General features: G+C 43.1%; 1 protein-coding gene across 1 annotated transcript; it reads left to right on the top strand.

Annotated features, from left to right (window-relative positions):
- Nucleotides 1–17,173: 17,173 nt before the first annotated feature.
- pou4f3 (POU class 4 homeobox 3) lies at nucleotides 17,174–18,587 on the top strand. The gene is made up of 2 exons (XM_080201049.1): nucleotides 17,174–17,339; nucleotides 17,589–18,587. Exons 1-2 carry the CDS (start codon nucleotides 17,220–17,222, stop codon nucleotides 18,477–18,479), a joined length of 1,011 nt encoding a protein of 336 aa, XP_080057175.1. The 5' UTR covers nucleotides 17,174–17,219; the 3' UTR covers nucleotides 18,480–18,587.
- The last annotated feature ends 3,332 nt before the right edge of the window (nucleotides 18,588–21,919 follow it).

Genomic DNA, 21,919 nt, shown 5'->3' with positions numbered 1-21,919 from the left:
TTGTTAACCAACTAGTGTTTCAAGTCATTGCTCTCCTTGCCTTAGCACTGAGCATTCCAATTCCTGGAATGAGAGACAAGCATAGGAGAAGCATTGGTGTGCTCTTTCTACCGGTAACACAATCATGAATCATCATGATTACAGCAACTCAGAGTGAGACCTTCATGAATTTACAAACACTAAGAACAATTCAATCACCATTGAAATCACTTCAGAGGGAGTGGAACATTTGTGACAAAATAGCATCCAATTTGTGGAACATATTTATGTGATGCTGTCTCATTAGTGCCCATTATTTAATATTCAAAACTTCACTGGCTTTTGTTCATTGCCCATGCTTTTTAATCTTGGATAATTTTGTGCATTCGGGATAAAGGATATCAATACTGAGGAATACATGCACCATGAGTGCTTTCCCACTTTGTAGTATTGCTAACTAACTAGTGTTTCAAGTCATTGCTCTCTTTACCGTACTCAGATCTACAATTCCAGACTCCCTGTTTTGCCATGGGAGTAGCGGAATTCCTAGCCAACAACTGCACTCAGCCCAGACTTGATCCTAAATTGAATGGAGTAATTTCCATAGTTATTATGGACACCCCCACCTTCCAAGGGATGCATCAGAAGCACCTTCTCCATTGTATCAGTGGTGATCCAACCACTCTGATAGGGACATCAAAGTCTGGGAAAGATTTTAAGAAATTGTTTGAAAGGGAGTAAAAATACCATTCATTCAGAAATAATCAATCCCCTCTGGCAATTGCTTGGACCTTTATCAGGCTTGTGGTATGACTTGCATCAATTTTCAAATGGCATAGCTTCTTTCAGGCCTTAGGATGGCAAAGCCAGCAAAATTTATTGTTTGAAAATATTAGCTTTAATTGAGTTAAACTGCGGCACCCACTGATTGTATCAAGCTCTCTTATAATGGATGCATGAGCCTCATCAATGTCATAACCCCAACCATCAGAAGAGCACCTCTCCACGTGGCTGTGAATTCATGTTTAATACACCAGTCATCCTCATGCCTCTCTGAACGAGACAGTGCTCATTAGTTCTGATCTGTTAGATTTTGTTCATAGCAGTTTGATACAATTTTGTGGCTTGTGGGACCATTCGCACAATCGCATTTCGGTAGGTTTGGAATCACCTATAGGCCAGACTGGATAGGACAACAGATCTTGTGCCCAAAAGGACACTGTGAACCAAATTTGAACAAAAGTCCAGTAGATTCATGGTCAGCATAGTTAAACTGAATGGAAAATCTCCACTTGCCATGAAGTGCCTTGAACTCTCATCTCTGAATCATTTGGGTTTTTGAACATGTTACTAACAGAATTGATGAAGAGTCAGTGGATGTGATAAGACTCAAACTTTGATAAAGTCAAGGGACAAAAGGGAATAGGAAGCAATAAACTGGCATGGATTAGGGATTGATTACCAAGCAGAAAACAGTTGGAATACTTCTGGCAAGCTTCCTGCCTAGTCCATCCTGACTTGGAACTATGCCACCCTTCCATTTTCAATGGTCAGTCAAAATCCTGGCACACTCTTCCCATCATCACAGGGATTGTACCTACACCACATGAACTGCTGTGATTCAAGAAGGTGGCTCACCATCATCTTCTCGTGGGCCATTAGGAATGGACAATAAATGCTGGTGTGACCAGTGACCATGAACAATTTTTGAAATAATAGTTTTAAACTTAAACGCACTCTCTTAAAGAGTGAATTGAGAGTTTCACCTATACAAACTATAAGTGCTGGAAAGACGCAACGGGTCTAGCAGCGTTTGTAGGCAGAAACAGGGTTAATAATTTCAAGTGCATGTGATACTTCCGTTCTATGGAGGACCATATGTTAACTCTGTTCCCCCTCCACTGATGCTGCCAGACATGTTGAGATTATTCAGCATTTTTTGTTTTCATTTCAGATTTCACTTTGGTGGCAAAAACAGCAAGGAGGATTATTATCTGAATGGTGGCAATTTCAGAAAAGGGGAAGTGCAACGTGACCAGGATGTCATGGTGGAACAGCTGCTGAAGGTCGGCATGCAGATACAGCAGGCGGTGAAGAAAGCCAATGGCATGCTGGCCTTCATAGCAAGAAGATTTGTGTATAGAAGTAAGGATTTCTTAATGCAGTTGCACAGGGCGTTGGTGAGGCCACACCTTGAGTATTGTGTACAGTTTTGGTCTCCTTGTCTGAGGAAAGACATTTTTGCTATTGAGGGAGTCCAGCAGAGGTTCATCAGCCTAATCCCTGGAATGACAGGACTGACAGATGAAGAGAGACTGGATCGTCTGGGCTTGTACTCACTGAAATTTAGAAGAATGAGAGGGGGTATCACAGAAACATATAAAATCCTGATGGGACTGGACAGGCTAGCTGCAGGAAAAAATGTTTCCGATCCTGGGGGAGTGCAAAACTAAAGGTAACAGGCTAAGAATAAGGGGTAAGCCATTCAGCACTAAGATGAGGAAGAACTTCTTCACTCAGGGTTGTGAACCTGTGGAATTCTCTACCACAGAAAGCTGTTGGTGTCAGTTTGTTACATATGTGTAAGAGGGAACTGGACATGGTCCTCATGGCTAAATAGATCAAGGGGTATGGAGAGAAAGTGGGAATGGGATACCTAAAGTGCATGATCAGCCATGACCATATTGAATGGTGCAGGCTCAAAGGGCCGAATGGCCTACTCCTGCACCTCTTTTCTATGTTTCTATGTTTCCAGCATGCAGAGTATTTTATTTTTCAATGAGTGTTTCATGCATGATTTGTCTTAGTTATCACACAGCAGCATTTGTATTTGAACATTGGTCAAAGCAGTGAAAAGAAAATGGGCATCCAAAACTTCACCAATGAGATTTCATGCAACCTCCAAGCTTTAAAAATTATTTCCACAAAGCTCAGTAGACTCGATCTGTTATGATGAATAAATGGTGAATCAAAACACATGCATGTCAGTAAATTAAGATGTAGGGCTGAACCTTAAGCCTGCATTCTCTAACCACAGGAACGCTGGCAGGGATAGGATCCGGTTAAACCTGGAAATTACGAAGCAAGATCGTATTCTCTGATTTTCGCCACCTCTCACCAGCAACATAATTGGGTTAATGCCCATAAAGGGTAAGAACCAGATCTGCATTCATTTCAATAAATCTAAATATAATGAAACACCACCTCACTAGATCTTACACCCTCACTCAATTTTCGAACCATCAATGAGATTTACAACAGGTTCACTCAGATGTGAACCTGTGGAGGGGATCCCCTGAGGGCACAAAGGTCACAATAGCCCCTGGGGGAGAGGGACAGCGCCAGGCAGTGCCAGGGGGTGAGGCCTAAGAGGAGCCTCGTGTCCAGGGATTCATCTACTTGTGGTGGGGAGGGAACAGACAGAGTGAAGGGGATGGTAGCGCTGATTGAAGGTGTGTGTGTATGTGAGAGATGACCAGGAGGTTGGGGTGTAAGACCACAGATCCTCTGTGGGAAGGGGATTCTTTATTTTTAGTCAGGTGCCCTGACTTCAGTGGAGCCTATTACTGGCTCTAAGGCTTCCTGCCTTGCTAGAGTGACAGTGTAAAGTACACCCACTCTTTTTCACAGTTATTTTGACAAGATCTGGGGAGAGAGCAGGCTTGTAGAGCTGGAGAGTTCCCACTTCAGTTTTCTCACCAGAACTGCCACTCTGCCAAATTCCAAAAAGATTCCACCCACGTGGATCAAAATGATAATACAGAATTATAACTGGCGTCACAAATTTCCTGAGTATGCACTGAGTGCAGAGAGAATTATTCAGTTATCGAAGTGTCGATGTCTGCATGGACAATTCAAGGTCACATACCTATGATTCTTTGATACTGTGCTTGCAGTAGCTATGTCCATCAGCATATACTCCAAATTACCCTAGCCCACTGTTGATGAGCAATAGTTAGATCAATGCATACCAAATTCTTGGCCATCCATCCACTTTGGCCAATTTTAACTCTACAAGTAAATGGATTTTGAATGTGTTCAAATTGGACCCATTATTGAGTCAACCAATTCACAAGTACTATCTATTCAAGCATTGTCCTCATATATGTGAAAAAATGAGCAATTTGCTAATCTTCCAATGTGGAAGTTGAGTCACCCATCCGCTCAATACTTCTGTAGGTACTAAGTCACAAAATGTACAGTAACAAGGATAGGGTCTGTGTCTCCATCCTTAATCAGCTTTACATTTCTAATATCTGACACATTCCGCAATGAGAGAGGAATTGGAAGTGGTCACCTATCCATCTCCTCACTGATTGTATGTAATGGAATGGGAACTATAACAGGAGGTAAGATTGGGAGGAATTTGTTTTCTAAAGATAAGGAAGTTGATTTTGCATTACCCAGACACGAGTGCAGCGCTTACCAATTTATTGAACAGTAAAGTAACTACATCTCTTCTATGAATCACCCATGCCTTGGTTTAATTTCCTTAACGAAGAAGATCTATCTTGGTAACTGTAGCTTTACTCAGTTTCTTATCAATTATTCAGTGTCTAAGTAAAGTTAGATCTTTCCAGATCACATTGTGTAATGGAACAGGGAGTTTTTTTGGCCTGAATTTTTGGAGTAATTTTCTTTCTCTCACACTCACTCTCTCTCAGCTTTGTGCAGTAATAGCCAAATAGTCAGTGAATCGTCAAGTATGTAACCTAGCCTAAAGTTTACTGCAGGCAGTATTAGCAAACAAACTGTTTCGATATAATATTCCTCTATGTTGACAGAGGCATTACATTCATTGTGAAGCACATAAGGAGGATATTTGGCCCATCATGCCTTTGCTGGCTTTCTGAAGGAACTATCAATTCTAATTCCAAACACCTTTCCCATACATTATCAGGTTTTGTTTTTAACTTATTTATCTCATTTTCTTTTGAAAGATATTATAGATTGTGCTATTCACCACTACTACTGCTATGCATTCCAGACCCCAGTAAGCCTTGGTGTAAAAACTAAGTGTCCTGTAATATTTCTTCCTTTCCTTAAGATGCAGCCTCCTTTCTGGAATATGATTCCATGAGTGCTCAGCAGTTTTCTGTTTATTTTTGTATATCTGATCGCAGAGTATCAGCCAGCTACTCAGCTATTAGTGAACATCACTGCCAAGTCCAATTCTGTCCTCCCCTAACATGCACAGTCATGGGGCAGAATTTTATGTTGTGGGGGAACCATTGGGAAGGGGACTCCAATGGGCTTGGATCGGCTTTCCTTCAAACAGCCCCAGCAGGGAGAACTGTTGAGATTCCCACTTGGTAGTGGCCTCTGTCAGTCCTGAGGTAAATTGCAGTGGGCTGGAGAGAGGTCCTTATGTGGATAATTAGTTGACCCTTTAAATATGTAATAAATACGCTTTAATCATTGTAGCTCTTACATAAAAGTATTTTGTTTACACCTTCAAGCTTTTCTAATTGCACCGTGATTGACAGTTCCATAAATCACGGCAGGTTCATATAGAGCTGAATATATATATGGTAGGTTTGTGAGTTAACATCCTTCTCATGCTGCTATAGTATTATACTTTTTTGCACTGATACAAAGTAGTTTTGGTTTATCTTTGATAGATTGATATGATCATAGCAATATCATACAGGCTTCAGATCCAAATCTGACCCTACATTCACCTAAATCCCAAGCATTCTGCAACCCTTTCTTTGGAAGCTGTCTTGTACCTTCTTGATTTCTCACCAGGTAAAACGTGTTTTGGAATGTTCAGGCATTTAATGAGATTTACTGGAGATTTCATCAGTGTAACAATGAGTTTATTCAATGCAGATGATCACTTTTCTTGAAAGAATTAGCCAACTGGAAGTGGATCTCTGCAAGTGCGCAGCTTTCTACTAGCAGAATGTGATCTGCAGCCTGTGGGATTAAATTCAATCTTCCCAGGTTTGCTTGCTTCCTTCTGTACAGTCAATAGTCTTAATTTGTTCATGCACTTTAACTAAGACCTGATGTGAGGGGGGGGGGGGGTGGGGGGCAGAGGAAGGGGGTGTGGGTTTTCTTTGCTAATTAAAATAAACTTTAATTGCTTGTAGAATTTGTGACTTAAAATGAACATGCAGTTGCTAATTGCATCCACTTTGTCCCTTAATTAATGTAATTGATGTTTTTATTTGAAACATCTTGGTACTTTAATTAACATTGGAAACTTTGGATTGGTGTGACAACCCCCAGTGTTAGGAATGTGAAACACCAATGTAAGTATCATCAATGTTTTGTAATTTATCTGCAATCAACTACATTTGCCTTTACTAAATAGAATATTCAGAACTCAACACAGTAATCCACAAAGATTGAATACTTATTAGATTTGGATTTTTTTCCATTACCTCTAATAATAAAACCACAGATCAGCAGTTTAACCTTAGTGGTGGCAACGCTTTTAGGGATTATAATCTGAGATCAATTATTTCAACAAATCTGAATGAATAGCGGAAAGCCAACATGGACCTGCTGAGGGCAAGTCAGGTTTTTTGATGGGGTAACGGTGAGGGATTTTTGATGTGTAAACGGACTTCCGAAAGGTGTTTGGTGAAATGCCATATAACAGGATTCTCAGCAATGTGGAATACAAGAGAGAGCGACAGCATGGATACAAATTTGGCAGAGTGTCAGGAAGCAAAGTAGTGATGAATTTCTGTTTATAGTGCAGCTTTTCAGTAGTTGGTAGTTGGTATTGACACCATGGCTTTCATTGGTATAAATGAATGACAGTAAGAAGTCTCACAACACCAGGTTAAGAAGGAGCTGAAGAAGGAGCAACACTCCAAGCTGGGGTTACCAAATAAACCTGTTGGACTTTAACCTGATGTTGTGAGACTTCTTATTATGCTTACCCCAGTCCAACACTGGCAACTCCACATCATAAATGAGTGGTCCAGACTGTTTAGTTATTGAGCTGTGCTCCCGTGTAGCTTGGGATGCTTAATTACATTAAAGGCACTACGTAAACACAAGCATTCATTGTAGATGTGAGATGGAAACTCTTTGGCAGGAGATTACACTGGAGGTGCAAGAGGACTGGACGCCAGCCAACTGATTGGCTGCGTGTTTGCTCAAAAGTTATCTGCTGACTTTATTTAGTCTCTTCATTCACCTCATGGCGCCTTTTCAAGATCGGTGCAAAAAAGGATGGCATGAAGGCACAGTGGTTAGCATTGCTGCCTCACAATGCTCAGGACCTGGGTTTCATTCTCAGCTTGGGTCACTGTCTGTGGAGTTTTCATGTTCTCCCTGTGTCTGCGTGGGTTTCCTCCGGGTGCTCCAGATTCCTCCCACAGTCTGAAAGACGTACTGGTTAGGTGCGTTGACCCGAACAGGCACCAGAGTGTGGCAACTAGGGGAATTTCACAGTAACTTCACTGCAATGTTAACGTACACCTTACTTGTGACTAATAAATAAACTTTAAGAAAAACCACCAAAGCTGCCTGTTCCTCCAGTAGGCATTTCACTATTGTTTAAAAATTATTGCAATGCATTAGATGCTTGAACTTAACATAGGATTTATATTTTGCATTCTCCTGATGATCTGTAGCAGATGCTTAGGGAATCGAATTTTACTCCGGGTCTCAATTACATCTGAACCTCTTAAGGAACATGTGGGTATCAAAATTCAGCAGTGGCAGCTGAACCCCCACCCCCTCTGCCCCCCGCCGCCTCCACCACCTCAAGAGCCTTACTACATCTGATTATAACTGCTCAGACCAGGCTCAAATAAAAACACAAAATCTTGCAAAAACTCAGTGAGTCTGACAGCATCTGCGGAGAGAGAGACAGAATTAATGGTGGAATTTTCTCCAGACTGGTGAGTGTGTTAGGCTTTGACCAAAAACAGGGTGTCCAGAAACAGCCAAGTTTTCAGACCAGACTTTCTGGCATTTAACCAGGACTCCAGATTGTGTATGTGTTAACACCAATACTCTGGTGGGGTGGGGTCTGATAGAGCCAGAAAGCCAGCTCCACAGAGACCAGGACGCCAATCTTTAAATGATGCACCCATCTGCATTTAAAATATACTTCCCCCAAGTCTCTTCCAGGACAAGAAGAACCACCTCCAAAAGTATCGAGACAACGCCGCGCCCATCACAGAAGCATCAGGAGCACTCTTCCCATTGCCCAAATTCCCAGCCCCCACCCCCCCACTTCCTCCACATCACCATCACTGTACAAGTATGGTGGGTGGGTGGGGGGGAGTACTCTCCCCTTCACAGCACCCCCTACGCCGCTCGCAGGCATCAGGGCTCTCCCTTCATCCTCCCACTATACCCAAAGGGGGAGGGTTGTCCCCCTGCCAGAGCCTCATTGACAATTTCCCCATTCATGTGTCCCCTTGGCAGTGCCCCAGTAATGCTGGAGAACAACCCCGTCCTCCACCAGGGGTCTCCAGGCACCTGTGCGCTCCTGGCATGATCATCACGACAGTTTTTCACTTTTAAAAATCAGTAGTGATTTGTGCCAGCATCATGCTACCAGGATGGGGGGAGTAGATGCCAGAGTGTAAAGCCCTTTAGTTATATTAAAGTGTATTTAAATGTGTATTTAAATTCTCGCTGAATAAACTAGGCTTGTACTCCTTAGAGTTTAGAAGAATGAGGGGAGATCTCATTGAGACGTATAAGATGATGAATGGGATGGATAGGATAGAGGTGGAGAGACTTCCCGCTCAGAAAGGATAGTGGGACTGGGGGCACAGCCTCAAGATAAAGGGGGGGGCGGTTTAGAAAGGAGTTGAGGAGGAACTTCTTCACTCAAAGGGTGGCGAATCTCTGGAATTCTCTGCCCGTTGAAGTGGTGGAGGCTACCTCACTAAATATTTTTAAGACGTGGGTTGATGGGTTTTTGATAAGAGAGGGGATTAAGGGTTATGGGGAGAGGGCGGGAATGTGGAACTGAGCCACGACAGATCAGCCATGATCTTATTGAATGGCAGGGCAGGCTCGAAGGGCTAGATGGCCTACTCCTGCTCCTATTTCTTATGTTCTTGCGTGTGAAAATCAGATTCACACCCTTACTGGCAGGGTCGATCCCCAATTGAGGTCACATCAGTGCAAATCCAGTTCTTGTCTGCTCACGAGATGCAGTGGCCACAATTGATTTGTGCCTATGACGAATTTGGGCCCCCAGATTGCGCCATTTCAAGTTGTATACAACTTCTTCAGAATCCAATTTTAACTCTTGTGCAAATAGGTGGCTCTGAAGTTGGGTTAAAATATCGTTCAATATCTCTCAGGTAGGACCACACTAAATGCTTGAGGTTCAGTACTGAAAGAACATGTCACGAGCTTGTTCTGCCCTATCTGAATTTCAGCCCAAGCAGTGATGCAATCAATTATGCATCTGAATGTGAATGAGCGTGCAACGCTAATGACGTGACACCTCTTGTTCTGATCCAGTTAGACTGAGAAGTGAATTGAGTTTTCTTTCCCTGTTATTGTTGTTCCCGAGCCTCCCATCCTTCTCTCGGGGTGTAACGTCAATACCAGGAGCCAGCTTCATTAATCTTTCAAAGCCTTAATTAAACCGAAATACACTTGACTTTGAGCAGGCAGTGTCAGTCCTCATCAGAATCATCACCTCAGACTTTATACCTGCTTCAGTTTGTTTGATGTTTCCACCGTGGTTTCACTGCAGGTTTTCTCCAAACGCTGCCCTCCCATTTCAAAATCGCATTCCCATTTTAAATACTTTACTCAAACCTCAACTCCTATTCTAAAAACTCGATCCCCTCATTCTAAATACTCTACTAAAACCTCTAGATCCCATCCTAAAAACTGTGCCCTCCCATTCTTAAAACTCTATCTCTTGTTCTAAAAACTACTAAAAACTTGACTTTCCATTCTAAAAACTCTTCTGAAATTGGTTATCTGCCTTTTGGCTAAGCTCAAGGGTCAGATTAGGTGCATTGCCTTTTCTTGCCAGCTTGGACCTTGTATGTTTCTGCTGTGGAGGCCATGAATTGGATTCAGTTTGAATTTGAATTGTTTTTAGAGCAAGCAAGGAAATGGATTGAGGGCTTGCCCTGCCCACTTCGCACATTGGCTTTATAACTTTAAGAAAACAATAACTTTTTTTAAAATTGCCACTAAAAACCGACCTTTGTATTCTAAAAACCACACTATCCCATTCTAGAAACTCTACTCCCATTCAGAAAACTCTACCCTTTCATTCTAAAAACTCTGCTCTCCCACTCTAAAAACTCCACCTTCCCATTCTAAAAACTCTACCCTCCCATTTTAAAAACTCTACCCTATCATTCTAAAAACATTGTCCTCCATTCTGAAACATCAACTAAAATCTCTTCCCTCCCAGTCTAAAATCTCCAACAAAACTCTAACCTCCATTCTAAGATATCTGCTAAAAACTATGCCTTCATAAGAACATAAGAACATAAGAACATAAGAAATAGGAGCAGGAGTAGGCCATCTAGCCCTTCGAGCCTGCCCCGCCATTCAATAAGATCATGGCTGATCTGTTGTGGCTCAGTTCCACTTTCCCGCCCTCTCCCCATAACCCTTAATCCCCTCTCTTATCAAGAACCCATCAACCCGCTTCTTAAAAATATTTAGCGAGGCAGCCTCCACCACTTCAACGGGCAGAGAATTCCAGAGATTCACCACCCTTTGAGTGAAGAAGTTCCTCCTCAACTCCGTTCTAAACCGCCTCCCCTTTATCTTGAGGCTGTGCCCCCTAGTCCTACTGTCTTTTTTGAGCGGGAAGAGTCTCTCCACCTCTATCCTATCCATCCCATTCATCATCTTATACGTCTCAATGAGATCTCCCCTCATTCTTCTAAACTCTAACGAGTACAAGCCTAGTTTATTCAGCCTCTCCTCATAGCTCAATCCCCTCAACTCCGGTATCAGCCTAGTAAACCTCCTCTGCACTCCCTCCAGGGCCAAAATATCCTTGCGCAGGTGCGGCGCCCAAAACTGCACACAGTACTCCAGCTGCGGCCTCACCAATGCCCTATACAGCTGCAGCAAGACCTCCCTACTTTTATATTCAATCCCCCTCGCTATGAAGGCCAGCATCCCATTCGCCTTCCTGACCACCTGCTGCACCTGCAAGCTGGGTTTTTGCGACTCATGCACAAGGACCCCGAGGTCCCTCTGCACCGTCGCCTGCTGCAGTTTTTCGCCACGTAAGTAATAGTCCTTCCTACCATTCTTCCTACCAAAGTGGACCACCTCACACTTGCCAACATTAAATTCCATTTGCCATTTCCTGGCCCATTCGCCCAGCCTATCTAGATCCTTCTGCAGACTCTCCACACCCTCCGCACAATTTGCCTTTCCCCCAATCTTGGTGTCATCAGCAAATTTCGACACCCTGCACTCGGTTCCCTCCTCCAGATCATCTATATAAATGGTAAATAGCTGAGGCCCCAGCACCGACCCCTGGGGCACCCCACTAGTCACCAACCGCCAATCCGAATAGCACCCATTGACCCCCACTCTCTGCCTCCTATTTGACAACCAATCCTCTATCCACGCTAACACCCTACCCCCAACTCCATGTCCCCTGACCTTCTGCAATAACCTCTTGTGAGGTACCTTGTCAAACGCCTTCTGAAAATCCAGAAAGACCACATCCACTCTAAGTTCTAACTTCTTGTTATAAAAGCTCTAAAAATCTGACTCTCCTATCATAAAAATTCTACCCTTACATTCTGAAAACTCTACTAAAAACTTTCTACTAAAAACCCTGTATTTCTTAAATCTCTACCCTCCCATTCCACATATGGATGCACAGTGGTTAGTATTGCTGCCTCACAGTGCCAGGGACCTGGGTTCGATTCTGACCTTGGGTAACTGTCTGTGTGGAGTTTGCACATTTCCCCCTGTGTCTGCGTGGACTTCCTTCGGATGCTCAGATTTCCTCCCACAGTCCAAAGATGTTGAGGTTAGGTTGATTGGCCATGCTAAATTGCCCCTTTGTATCAAGCGGGATTAGCAGAGTGAAAACCTGTGATTATGGGAATAAGGCCTGGGTGGGATTGTTGTCAGTGCAGGCTTGATGGGCAGAATGGCTTCATTCTGCTCTGAAGGAATCTGTGAGTCTATGGGGTGGCATGATAGCACAGTGATTAGCACTACTGCCTCACAGTGCCGGGGACTAGGTTCAAATCCCAGTTTAGGTCACTGCCTGTGTGGAGTTTGCACATTCTCCTTGTGTCTGCATGGGTTTCCTCTGGGTGCTCTGGTTTCCTACCACAGTGGAAGATGTGTAGATTAGGTGTAGTGGCCATGCTAAATTCTCCCTCAGTGTATCTGAACAGGCGATGAAATGTGTCCATTAGGGGAATTTCACAGCAACTTCATTGCAGTGTGAATGTAAGCCTACTTGTGACTAATGAATAAACTTTGATACCTTATCTCCTCCATTCTTAAAACTCTACCAAAAACTCTACCCTCCCATTCTAAAACCGATGAGGCCTTTGATCTGCACGATGGACTAGCTGAACCTTCTCACTTTATTAACGTTTATTTACAGGAGGGCCACCTGAAAACGTTGAATAATGAAAAAGCCGGCAATGCGATTTATACAACTATTAATTACCTTCCATCAGACAAGGCCTTGCTATAAATACTGCGTCACTTTAGATAAAAGTTTCATGCAGCTATTTAGGGGTCCTGAAATATAAATGATTTCGTTAAATTTTTATATTAAATCAGTACATGTATATTTGCGCCAGGATGCTGATTTCCCCCTCCTCTGAATAGGAAGGAGCCGCTTTTCCCACAACCTCGCTAATGCTCTTGTTCCATTTGTGCAATTTGTTGGGGTTGATGGAGACTGATGGCATGCTGCAGATTTTTTTTTTCCCTACCGCCGGCACTTTGCTTCCCTGTCCTGTCGCCGCTTGGGGATGTCAGAAAACGTCTCTCAGAGCCTCCAGACGCCAAAGAGGATGACAGAAACTATTACTGGAAGCCGCGATGACTTGTCCATGGTGCTGAAGTGAGTTTTAAGTGCGTTGAACTCATCCTCTCGCAGAGGGCAATCTGGTCCTACACACACACACACACACAAACAAACCGAGTGGAGAGCAAGTGACTCAGTGTCAGGGAACTTCCAAATCGCGATTGTAAATCTAATTTTGAGAGCCAGAATTTCCACTTTGGATTGTTTTTCGCCGGTTGTAAAGAGTCGGGCAAGAGGGATGAATGACCTTTCAGCAGGTTTGCCAGTTAATCTGGGGTCTGCAAGTTTATTAAAACGGGGCGGGGTGGAGGGGGATGGTTTCCACTTTAACTAAAGCGCCATTCATGATCTCATCAAACATTCATGGCTCAAGTGAACTCACTTTTTAGGTTGAAGAATCGAAGAAACCAACTGGAACCAGAGACCTCTGGTGTTCCGATCAATCTGTAAATTAAAATACTAATTGTGTGTTGTAAAAGTGCAGACATACAATTATTAATATAACAAAATCTACTTCCTATATCTGAGATTAGATGAAGTAATGCTCTTTGCATTGATGCCATTTGTAGCGTCGAATTGCCTTTGAATTTATACTTTATTCTGCAGGGTTTTATTTTGTAATACTTTTTTTAACCCTGTTTAATGAACCTAAATCGCCATTTGATTTGGACAAGGTCTTCATTAAGCATATTTACCAATCTCTGTCCTTCCGAGGCAGTGAATCTTAGCAGCAACCGGAGGGAAAGGAAGTTGACCTCCATGCTTATGTGGTTATTAATTACTCATATTTAATCCATTTGGCATGACCGTTATCCAGGGAACATGGAATTAGTGGAAACATAAGGGAAGAGAAGTTAGAAAAAGTTCTCATTGCCTGTCCTGCCATCAACCGTGTAAGTGCCTGAACTCTGGATTTTCTTTTACAATATATCCCTTTATGGAAAGATGGCATCACTGGCAAGGGCAGCATTACTTACCTGCCCCTAATTGCAATGGAGAAGGTGGTGGTGAGAAGGTGTACTCTTCAAAGAACTTGAGTGGTTTGCCATTTCAGGGGAGTTTAGGGGTCAACCATATTGTTGTGCAGTGTCTTGTAAGACAGACCAGGTAAGGATGGCAGATTTCCTTCCTTAAAAGGCATTCGTGAACCTGGGATTATTTTAAACCACAACCTTGTTATTTCATGGCCACCATTTCTGATATTATTCCTCCCAAACTCTAGCTTATCATCTCTCTTTAGGACTCTAATTAACCGCTATCCCTCTGGGCTATTCATCCTTTTCCCTAAGCCTCCTTCTTTGATCCGTCAAACTGTACCTGCATCACACGCCCTGGGAAAGGTTTGCTATGGTAAAGATACTATATGAATGCTGATTGATTGTCACTCAATAGTTGACGGAATATGGTTATTATTATCACAGGGGAATATGGAAATTGGATTCAAATAGATTGGACTGAGAGATGGCTCATACCCTTTTCTCCTAAACTGAAACTCCTCTGGATCTGTAGACTGCATTCGAATCCCCCCTTCCCCTCCTCCGTTTCCCCCTCCTCCCCCTCCAACTCCCCCCTCACCCCCGTTTCCCCCTCCTCCTCCCCGTCCTCCCCCTCCTCCCCCTCCCCCAACCCCCTCTCCCCCAGCCCCCTCTCCCCAACCCCCGTGATTGTCTTCACCTCCTGTAGATACGAAATCACAACGTTGGTTTTTTTACTTGTACATTTGTTGTCATTAGACGCAAGATTGTTTGTAACCCACAAAAGAGTCTGAGAAACGCGGTGGGGTGGGGGGAATGGGCACAATTTAGACGATAATAGTAAATAAAATCCTCCCCATTTAAAAATCTGTGGATTGGATTAATTGAGACCTACGTTACTCCACAGTTAGACTCACAAGTTGATTTAAAATGACTGTCGGATTAAGGTGGGCATGTGAATGATGACAAAACCCCAGTCAACCACTTTCTCTAAAGAATGTATGAGTTTTGTTAACATTTGTTGCGAGATGGATATTTGCTACAATGTATTTCAAAGACGTGTATTTAATGTGGCGGCGAATGAGACGAAAGCTTACTCCTTTGGAGTTAGAATTACTCTGCCGGCGGAATTACTTTAAAGCGTTGAATATTAACACAGGTTAGGGTAAATCTTTTAACGGAGAGAATTATGTTCTGGAAACAATACTTCCATTTTCCCTTCCAGTCAATGCCCAGCTCTACTCTCGCAGTTGTGTGCTGTAACAATGCAGACATATAATTAGTAATATACACTAGAATCTATTATGAAATAATTTTATGTTTCACTATGCATGTGTTGCTATTAAATAATATTTCAACTCCTAAATTATTTATTTATAGATAAATTTTGCATTTATAATTCAAACCCTAATTAAATTATGGGTTGAGGCACGGATCATATCTGTAATTGTGGGAGACAGTGTGCTAACAGCTGCGGTCAATGAGGAGAATTTGTCTTGAACCTCCCAGAAAAATATCTCGACTCTTTCCGATGTGGAGTTTGTACAGGTCTGCTTGGCTCGCTTCGATCTGAATCAAAAGTCGCGGGAATTTAAATGAAGCCATTGTAATTTTGAAATCTTTCGGTAAATAAAATCCAGATGCCATTAAAACTGGATGATTTGGATTCATCGTCTTTGTCCAACATATATAGAAAAAGTATTTGGTTAAACATGAAGGATGTACCAGTCTAATGCGGCTGGCTCAATATTGCCCTTGAACTGATAAATTGCATTGGTCGTTCCTGAAACATGGAAAAGGCAATCTCTCCCAATTAGGCAAGTGTTTAAAAAGTAATCCTCCTTTGTCCCTTGATGGTTTATTCTATTCTCAGCCTTGCTGAATATTGCCACCAAGCTGTTTAAATAAGAGTAATACTTCAACTATTCAACTATTAATGTAAATGAAAATCGCAATACTTCAGCAGATTATTGCATCCCCGAAATATATTGAAGCTATCCTTAATTTTAACCAGAATAAGACAATTTGTTGGGGGACGGGCTGGGGGGAGGACGGGGTGGGAGGGGGCGGAGAGAGGGTTGGGAGGTGAGGGGGTGGGGGGGGGGAGGGAGCTACCCAGTTACTTATTGTCATTTGCCATTTAAATTGACAATAGTAAATTTTTTCTCTTTAATTATGAATGATAGGGAAAACTAAATCAATACTTAATGTACTAGTTAAAGTTGAAGGAAACTCTCTACAAGCGTGATCCTTATTTGCAACATTGCTTTATACATATTGTACAAGAGAAATATTCTGTGTGGAATACCTTATTTAGCTTCGTGGTTATTCTGCAGTTTATTTGCTTCCATTTTCTGAGTCCTGGCAAAGTCTTACAGATTGTTCATCCATCTCTCCAGCGACCAACTACCCAACAAATCTATTATGTTTACATGCATTCTGATTTTTTCACCTGTAGATTAGTGACAATGAATTAATAGCCTCTCTCTTGGCCAGTCAGTGCTAAGTCCAAGTACAAATGGAACGGAATCAACACTTTAAATGCATTCAGTGCTGAGATAAGACTATCACTGTCATATGATCATTGACACCCGTTCCTAATTTGTCCGTCAGTGGCTAGAGTCAGACTTGTTACTTGCAATTGCGGTCATAAGAAACTTTTGCTCTATTCCAACCCACTGCAAGGAGCATATATTTACATGTTTAGATAAGTCATAAATATTCAAATATTATCCAGATTGTAAATAGTTTTAGCTGTCAATGGAATTAATTGCCACGAGAGATTTGTACTTCCAAGAACTTTTTGCACTTTCATTTTTGTGAAATATCCATTTGATGTTTCATTTATTCGATATATTATATGCTTAAATACGATTTTTTTTTAAAAAAAGCCTGCTTTGTTCGAAAGATTGTGCTTTCAATTCTTAGGATGTATCTGCTTTAGCTGACCAGTGGGGAGTTATTTCAAATTATTCTGTTGCATGAGTTAACTAATAATAAGAGCCAGGGGATGTGCAAGTGATAGTCGGCGTTTCTGAGGAAAGGACAGGTAAGCTTCTTCTCGGAGGTGAATGTGAAAAGGTTTGACTCCTGGGGCTAGTTTTCTGTCTTTTTTTTTGTCTGGATGCAGCACGCCTGCGCGCTGCTGGCAGTTGTTGCTGGTAAGATGAGTAAGGAGCAGGTGGGGGGAAGAGAGGCTGTGCCATTGAAATAGCTGACAGGAGCAAGGCACCAGGCAGCACCGTCTATGTCAGGACTGTCTACCTGCAAGGTGTGCAACCATGATGACCATGAACGGGAAACAGCACTTGAGCATGCATCAAATTCTCCAGGAACCCAAGTACCCGAACCTGCACTCAAGCTCAGAGGCCGTGAGGAGAGTTTGCCTCCCAACCCCACCGGTATGTGTCTGCATAATTACTGCTTTAAGGCAGTCTTGACAGGCGCTGCTTAATGTTTTTTTCATGTCACCAGAACAATCGCGTAGCTTCTTGTACCTCTTCACATCTCTGTTCATCCAAGTCTCTTGACTTCGTATTAATTTTTATGACCTGGGCTTTGAGGAGAGATTTTTTTTTGGTAAATGTTTTTTAATACTGAGTTGACACAATTCCCCACTGACTGCAATGTGTGTGCATTCTTGCTTACAGCTACAGGGCAATATATTCGGTGGCTTTGATGAGACTCTGTTAGCCCGCGCTGAAGCTCTGGCTGCTGTGGATGCGGTGGCTCACAGCAAGAATCACCATCACTTCAAGCCGGACATCACCTATCATAACATGAGCAGCGTCCCCTGCAGCTCGACCTCCTCCACGCTGCCCATCTCCCCAGCGTCCACCATCTCCTCCCATCATGTTCACCCAGGGCACCAGATTTTGGACGGGGACCTGCTGGACATCTCTCCAAGCCTGACAGGGATGGGAGGACCAGACCCCTCGTCTATGCTCTCCACGCAAGGCCACCCTCACCATCTCAACAGCATGGGGCACCTTCACCAAGCCATGTCCATGGGGCACCCTCACTCCTTCGCCGCCCACAACGGCATGCCATGCCTCAACGAGGTGGAAGCCGACCCCAGAGAGCTGGAGGCTTTCGCCGAGAGGTTTAAACAGAGGAGGATCAAGCTGGGGGTGACACAGGCTGATGTTGGCGCTGCCCTGGCCAACCTGAAGATCCCCGGGGTGGGCTCCCTGAGCCAGAGTACCATCTGCAGATTTGAATCCTTGACTCTCTCTCACAATAACATGATCGCGCTGAAGCCGGTGCTGCAGACCTGGCTGGAAGAGGCGGAGAACGCCTACAGGGAGAAGGCGAACAAGCCCGAGATGTTCAACTCCAGCGAGAGGAAGCGCAAACGGACCTCGATCGCAGCGCCGGAGAAGCGCTCCCTGGAAGCTTACTTCGCCATCCAGCCTCGGCCCTCGTCGGAAAAAATCGCAGCCATCGCAGAGAAACTCGACCTGAAGAAAAACGTGGTGAGGGTCTGGTTTTGCAATCAGAGACAGAAGCAAAAGCGAATGAAATATTCAGCAAATCACTGACCAGGAACTGAGTTGGCTGCGGCAAAAAAAAACAAAATTAAACAGGGATTTTCAGTGTCTTCGCTAAGGACTTAAGCCATGGACTTTAGATCAAATTAACTTTCTCCACAACCGTCACAGCAAACTCCGGGAAAGGTCCGGCCTTTGACATCTCATGGACGAAGGATGTGTGTAACCCCGCTTAACTCTTCAATTTGAAGATTTGCTTTATAACACGTTAGGACAGGCTGGTCTGTCTCTCTCTGTCTCCCCCAACCCCTTCCAATGTAAATTCTTCATTTCTCCCAACACCCCCAAGTGGGATCTTATTCCTCTTTCTTGTTTCTGAAGACATAAATTTCTAAATGATCCCAGAGTTGTGAGGGCATCTTGTTTATTGAGAGGATTCGCCAGTGGGCTGGGGAAAGACAGAGCTTCCAGCTTTCAGTTTTATTAGTATCCTTTAGCTATTTCGTGCTGAGTTAATTACACAGCTAAATTAATATTTAATGTTATTTGTTTCATGTATTAATAATTACAACCGTAACCAGGATTTACACTGTGTAACCATTGGGTTCTTCATTCAGACCTTTCCTACAGATGTGTGATTTTTAAATTTTACATTATTTTCTGTCTCTGTTTTTTCCCACTCTAATTTAACAACCTCGTCGTGTTTGTTTGGGGTCTGAGAACGTGTAGAGTGATGTTACACAGGCAAAGCGCCCATCCCTCTCGCAGTCCTGGCTCCCCACGCCCCCCGGTTTCGTTTCATTCCCTGTAACGCTATGTCTGTCAGCAAACACTGGGTAAGATCTGTATCGAGGATGTTGCATCCCTCCTGCAATTTGGGTGCTCACTGACTCTGCACACGGGTTTTTTTTTGTGTTAACCCGGCCACATTCCCAGCTCGAAGCTCGTTCCCCCTCCCCACTCAGTCCAGTCTCAGGTACAACTCCTGGAACGCGGGTCCAGGCAGCAGGAGGCTCAGAATGGGCTGGGGAATCTAGTTGAAGATTATGTGGGTGATTATTTTTGAATCGTTGACAAAAGACATGCGACCAGGTAAAGTGCAAAAGGTATAAAGGGACAGTCTGGATATCCACGCTGATATTGACGAACCCTTTTTGTAACAGCCCCCTCCCAATGAATGGTACATGTAAAATATATCTGTTTAAATGGCCCAATCTGTTGTATCCAGTACTGAGCAACACGTCTGCCCTTGCAGACAGAATATTCATGAGTCATAATTAATAACTCCTTCAGTTATGCCACCAATCAAATGTCCTACAATAAAGTTGAACAGACTGTTACCAAACGAGAGGCGAAAGGTTGCGATATGATCCGAATCATATTCCGAGTGTCTCTTCCTTTCAATTACCTCTGGACTCCCCTTTCCTCACCATTGTTGATCGAGGGCTATTCCTAAAAAGATCCAGGTTTCCACGGGGAGTAAAGGGAATATCTGGCATTTCAATCATTAATTGTTCATAAGCAGTTTAGGTGATCGCAATTCCAGAGTGTCATTGATAAAGGTTCCTGCCGAAACGTCAATAGTAACAATTTTTGTATGTCTTTTCCCCCCCTGTTAAGGACCCGAAGCTGGATGTTGAGTTGTCTCCTCATTTTCTATAATAACTCCCCATCTACAAGCCCATCTCCTCCTGCTTCCTACGGCTCTGTGTTTGCCAAGGGCCCGTGCATTACATTTTGAGGTTACAATGTTGTAACGTTGAACGCGTTTAGGCTGCACATTGTTGGTCTTGCAAAACATGGCCTTTTACAATAAAGCCCGGGGCTTGTATGTTATTCCAATGGTCTGTATATTGCACCTTAATAATTTATTGCAAATCATAATGATGTTAGCAATAACACCCTCAACTTCCAACACCTTACCCTTATCTTTTCCCCCTGTTTGAATGTGTGTAGTATTTGTTCTGAAGTTTATTTCTTAAAATAAAGTCTTTATTATTGCAATTATAAAAAAAATCCTTTGCAATGCGTTTCATTTTCCACGTGGGTTCCAATGCACTTCTACCTTGTTTAACGTGAATCAATTAAAAAATCACCCAGGTTTTTTTTGTATTTGATTGGTAACAAGTGGCATACATATGTAAGTTTCCGCTCTGGTGGTCCTCGGAAAATTGGGCGCAATTTGAGGTTGTAATTTTCCGCCCAAGATCGTTTACACTTCACATGACTTCAGATAATGATTTTAAATAAAAAAAATCTCCATGGTGGGCTCTCAGTTAATGGCTGCCAAACACTGTGCTGTGAATTTAAAGAATTATAGAAGATCGAACGGCTCTTTCTCCGTCTACAGGTTAAGTTCTTGACTCCAGTTGTTCATAGACTTTGAGCGGTTCTGGTGTTCCGGTCCCTGGCGCATACACCGTGGAGAGGCAAAATAATAACTGACTCATTGGAGATAAAACCAGAGAGGGGCGGGTTACATATAAATGGCCACCACTCGCTCCAAAAGAAACGGGAAACTTTGGCAAGCTTCCATGGAACCGGTATTTTCCTTAAAAGGTTAAGAATATTGTCCCTATATTCATATTCTGTTCTGCCCCTAACTCAGTGACTTCCTGTATGATAGGCAAACTGAGATTCCCCTGGAGTACCCAACACGTTGCCGTAATCAATGTTTATCCAACTTTCGTAAAGTACTGTTTATTGTTTTTCTACTATTTTCCAGAAATTAACAAAATACAGCCGTAAAATTATCTCGAAGACTTTGCGATGCTTCCATTGGAGATGCAAACAAGCCAAAAAAACACAATCCCATTCCTGGTTTTATTTCCTGAAAATTGCCAGTCCTGACAGGACAGGTGTGTCCAGATGTTCAGCATCCCACCCCCCTCCCGCCCCCCAGTACAGGGTGGAATAATTTCCTTCTTTCTTTGGGATTAATCTACGTTTGAAAACACATGATAGGATCAGGTTGCGTTGACTAAGAGTTCACTCCAAGTGGAAAGAACTCAGACCTTGCGACCAACCCCCCACCCCCTTGCTACCCCTTACCTCTGAGAATTTACCTTCAAATATCTTGCAGATAAAAATAAATACTGCACATTGAGGTGAGGACTCATTCCCATTATCGTCTCATCTCAAATATCTTTCAGATATAATTTAGGCTGAGAAGCTGGCCAGTAGCCGGCTTGTGGGATGCTGTGTCAGCCTAGTTCCTGTGGTAGCTATATATGCTGCAGTTGTTGCCATCTCTCGTGTCTCTCCATGTCTTGCATTCCTGGATCCCAAAATGTGCAGGTTAGGTGGATTGGCCATGCTAAATTGACCCTAGTGTCAGAGGGATTAATAGGGTAAATATGTGGGGTTAGGAGAGTAGGGCCTGGGTGGGATTGTGGTCGGAACAGACTTGATGGGCCGAATGGCCTCCTTCTGCACTGTAAAGTTTCGATAAAAAGTAAAATAATTCTTTAGGATGTGGGGTTGACAGGCAC

Source organism: Carcharhinus amblyrhynchos, chromosome 13 (genome assembly GCF_965287045.1).
Source record: "Carcharhinus amblyrhynchos chromosome 13, sCarAmb.v2.hapA, whole genome shotgun sequence".
Taxonomy (NCBI): domain Eukaryota; kingdom Metazoa; phylum Chordata; class Chondrichthyes; order Carcharhiniformes; family Carcharhinidae; genus Carcharhinus; species Carcharhinus amblyrhynchos.
Note: the sequence above shows the minus strand (reverse complement) of the source record. Positions and strands in the feature narration are given on the sequence as shown.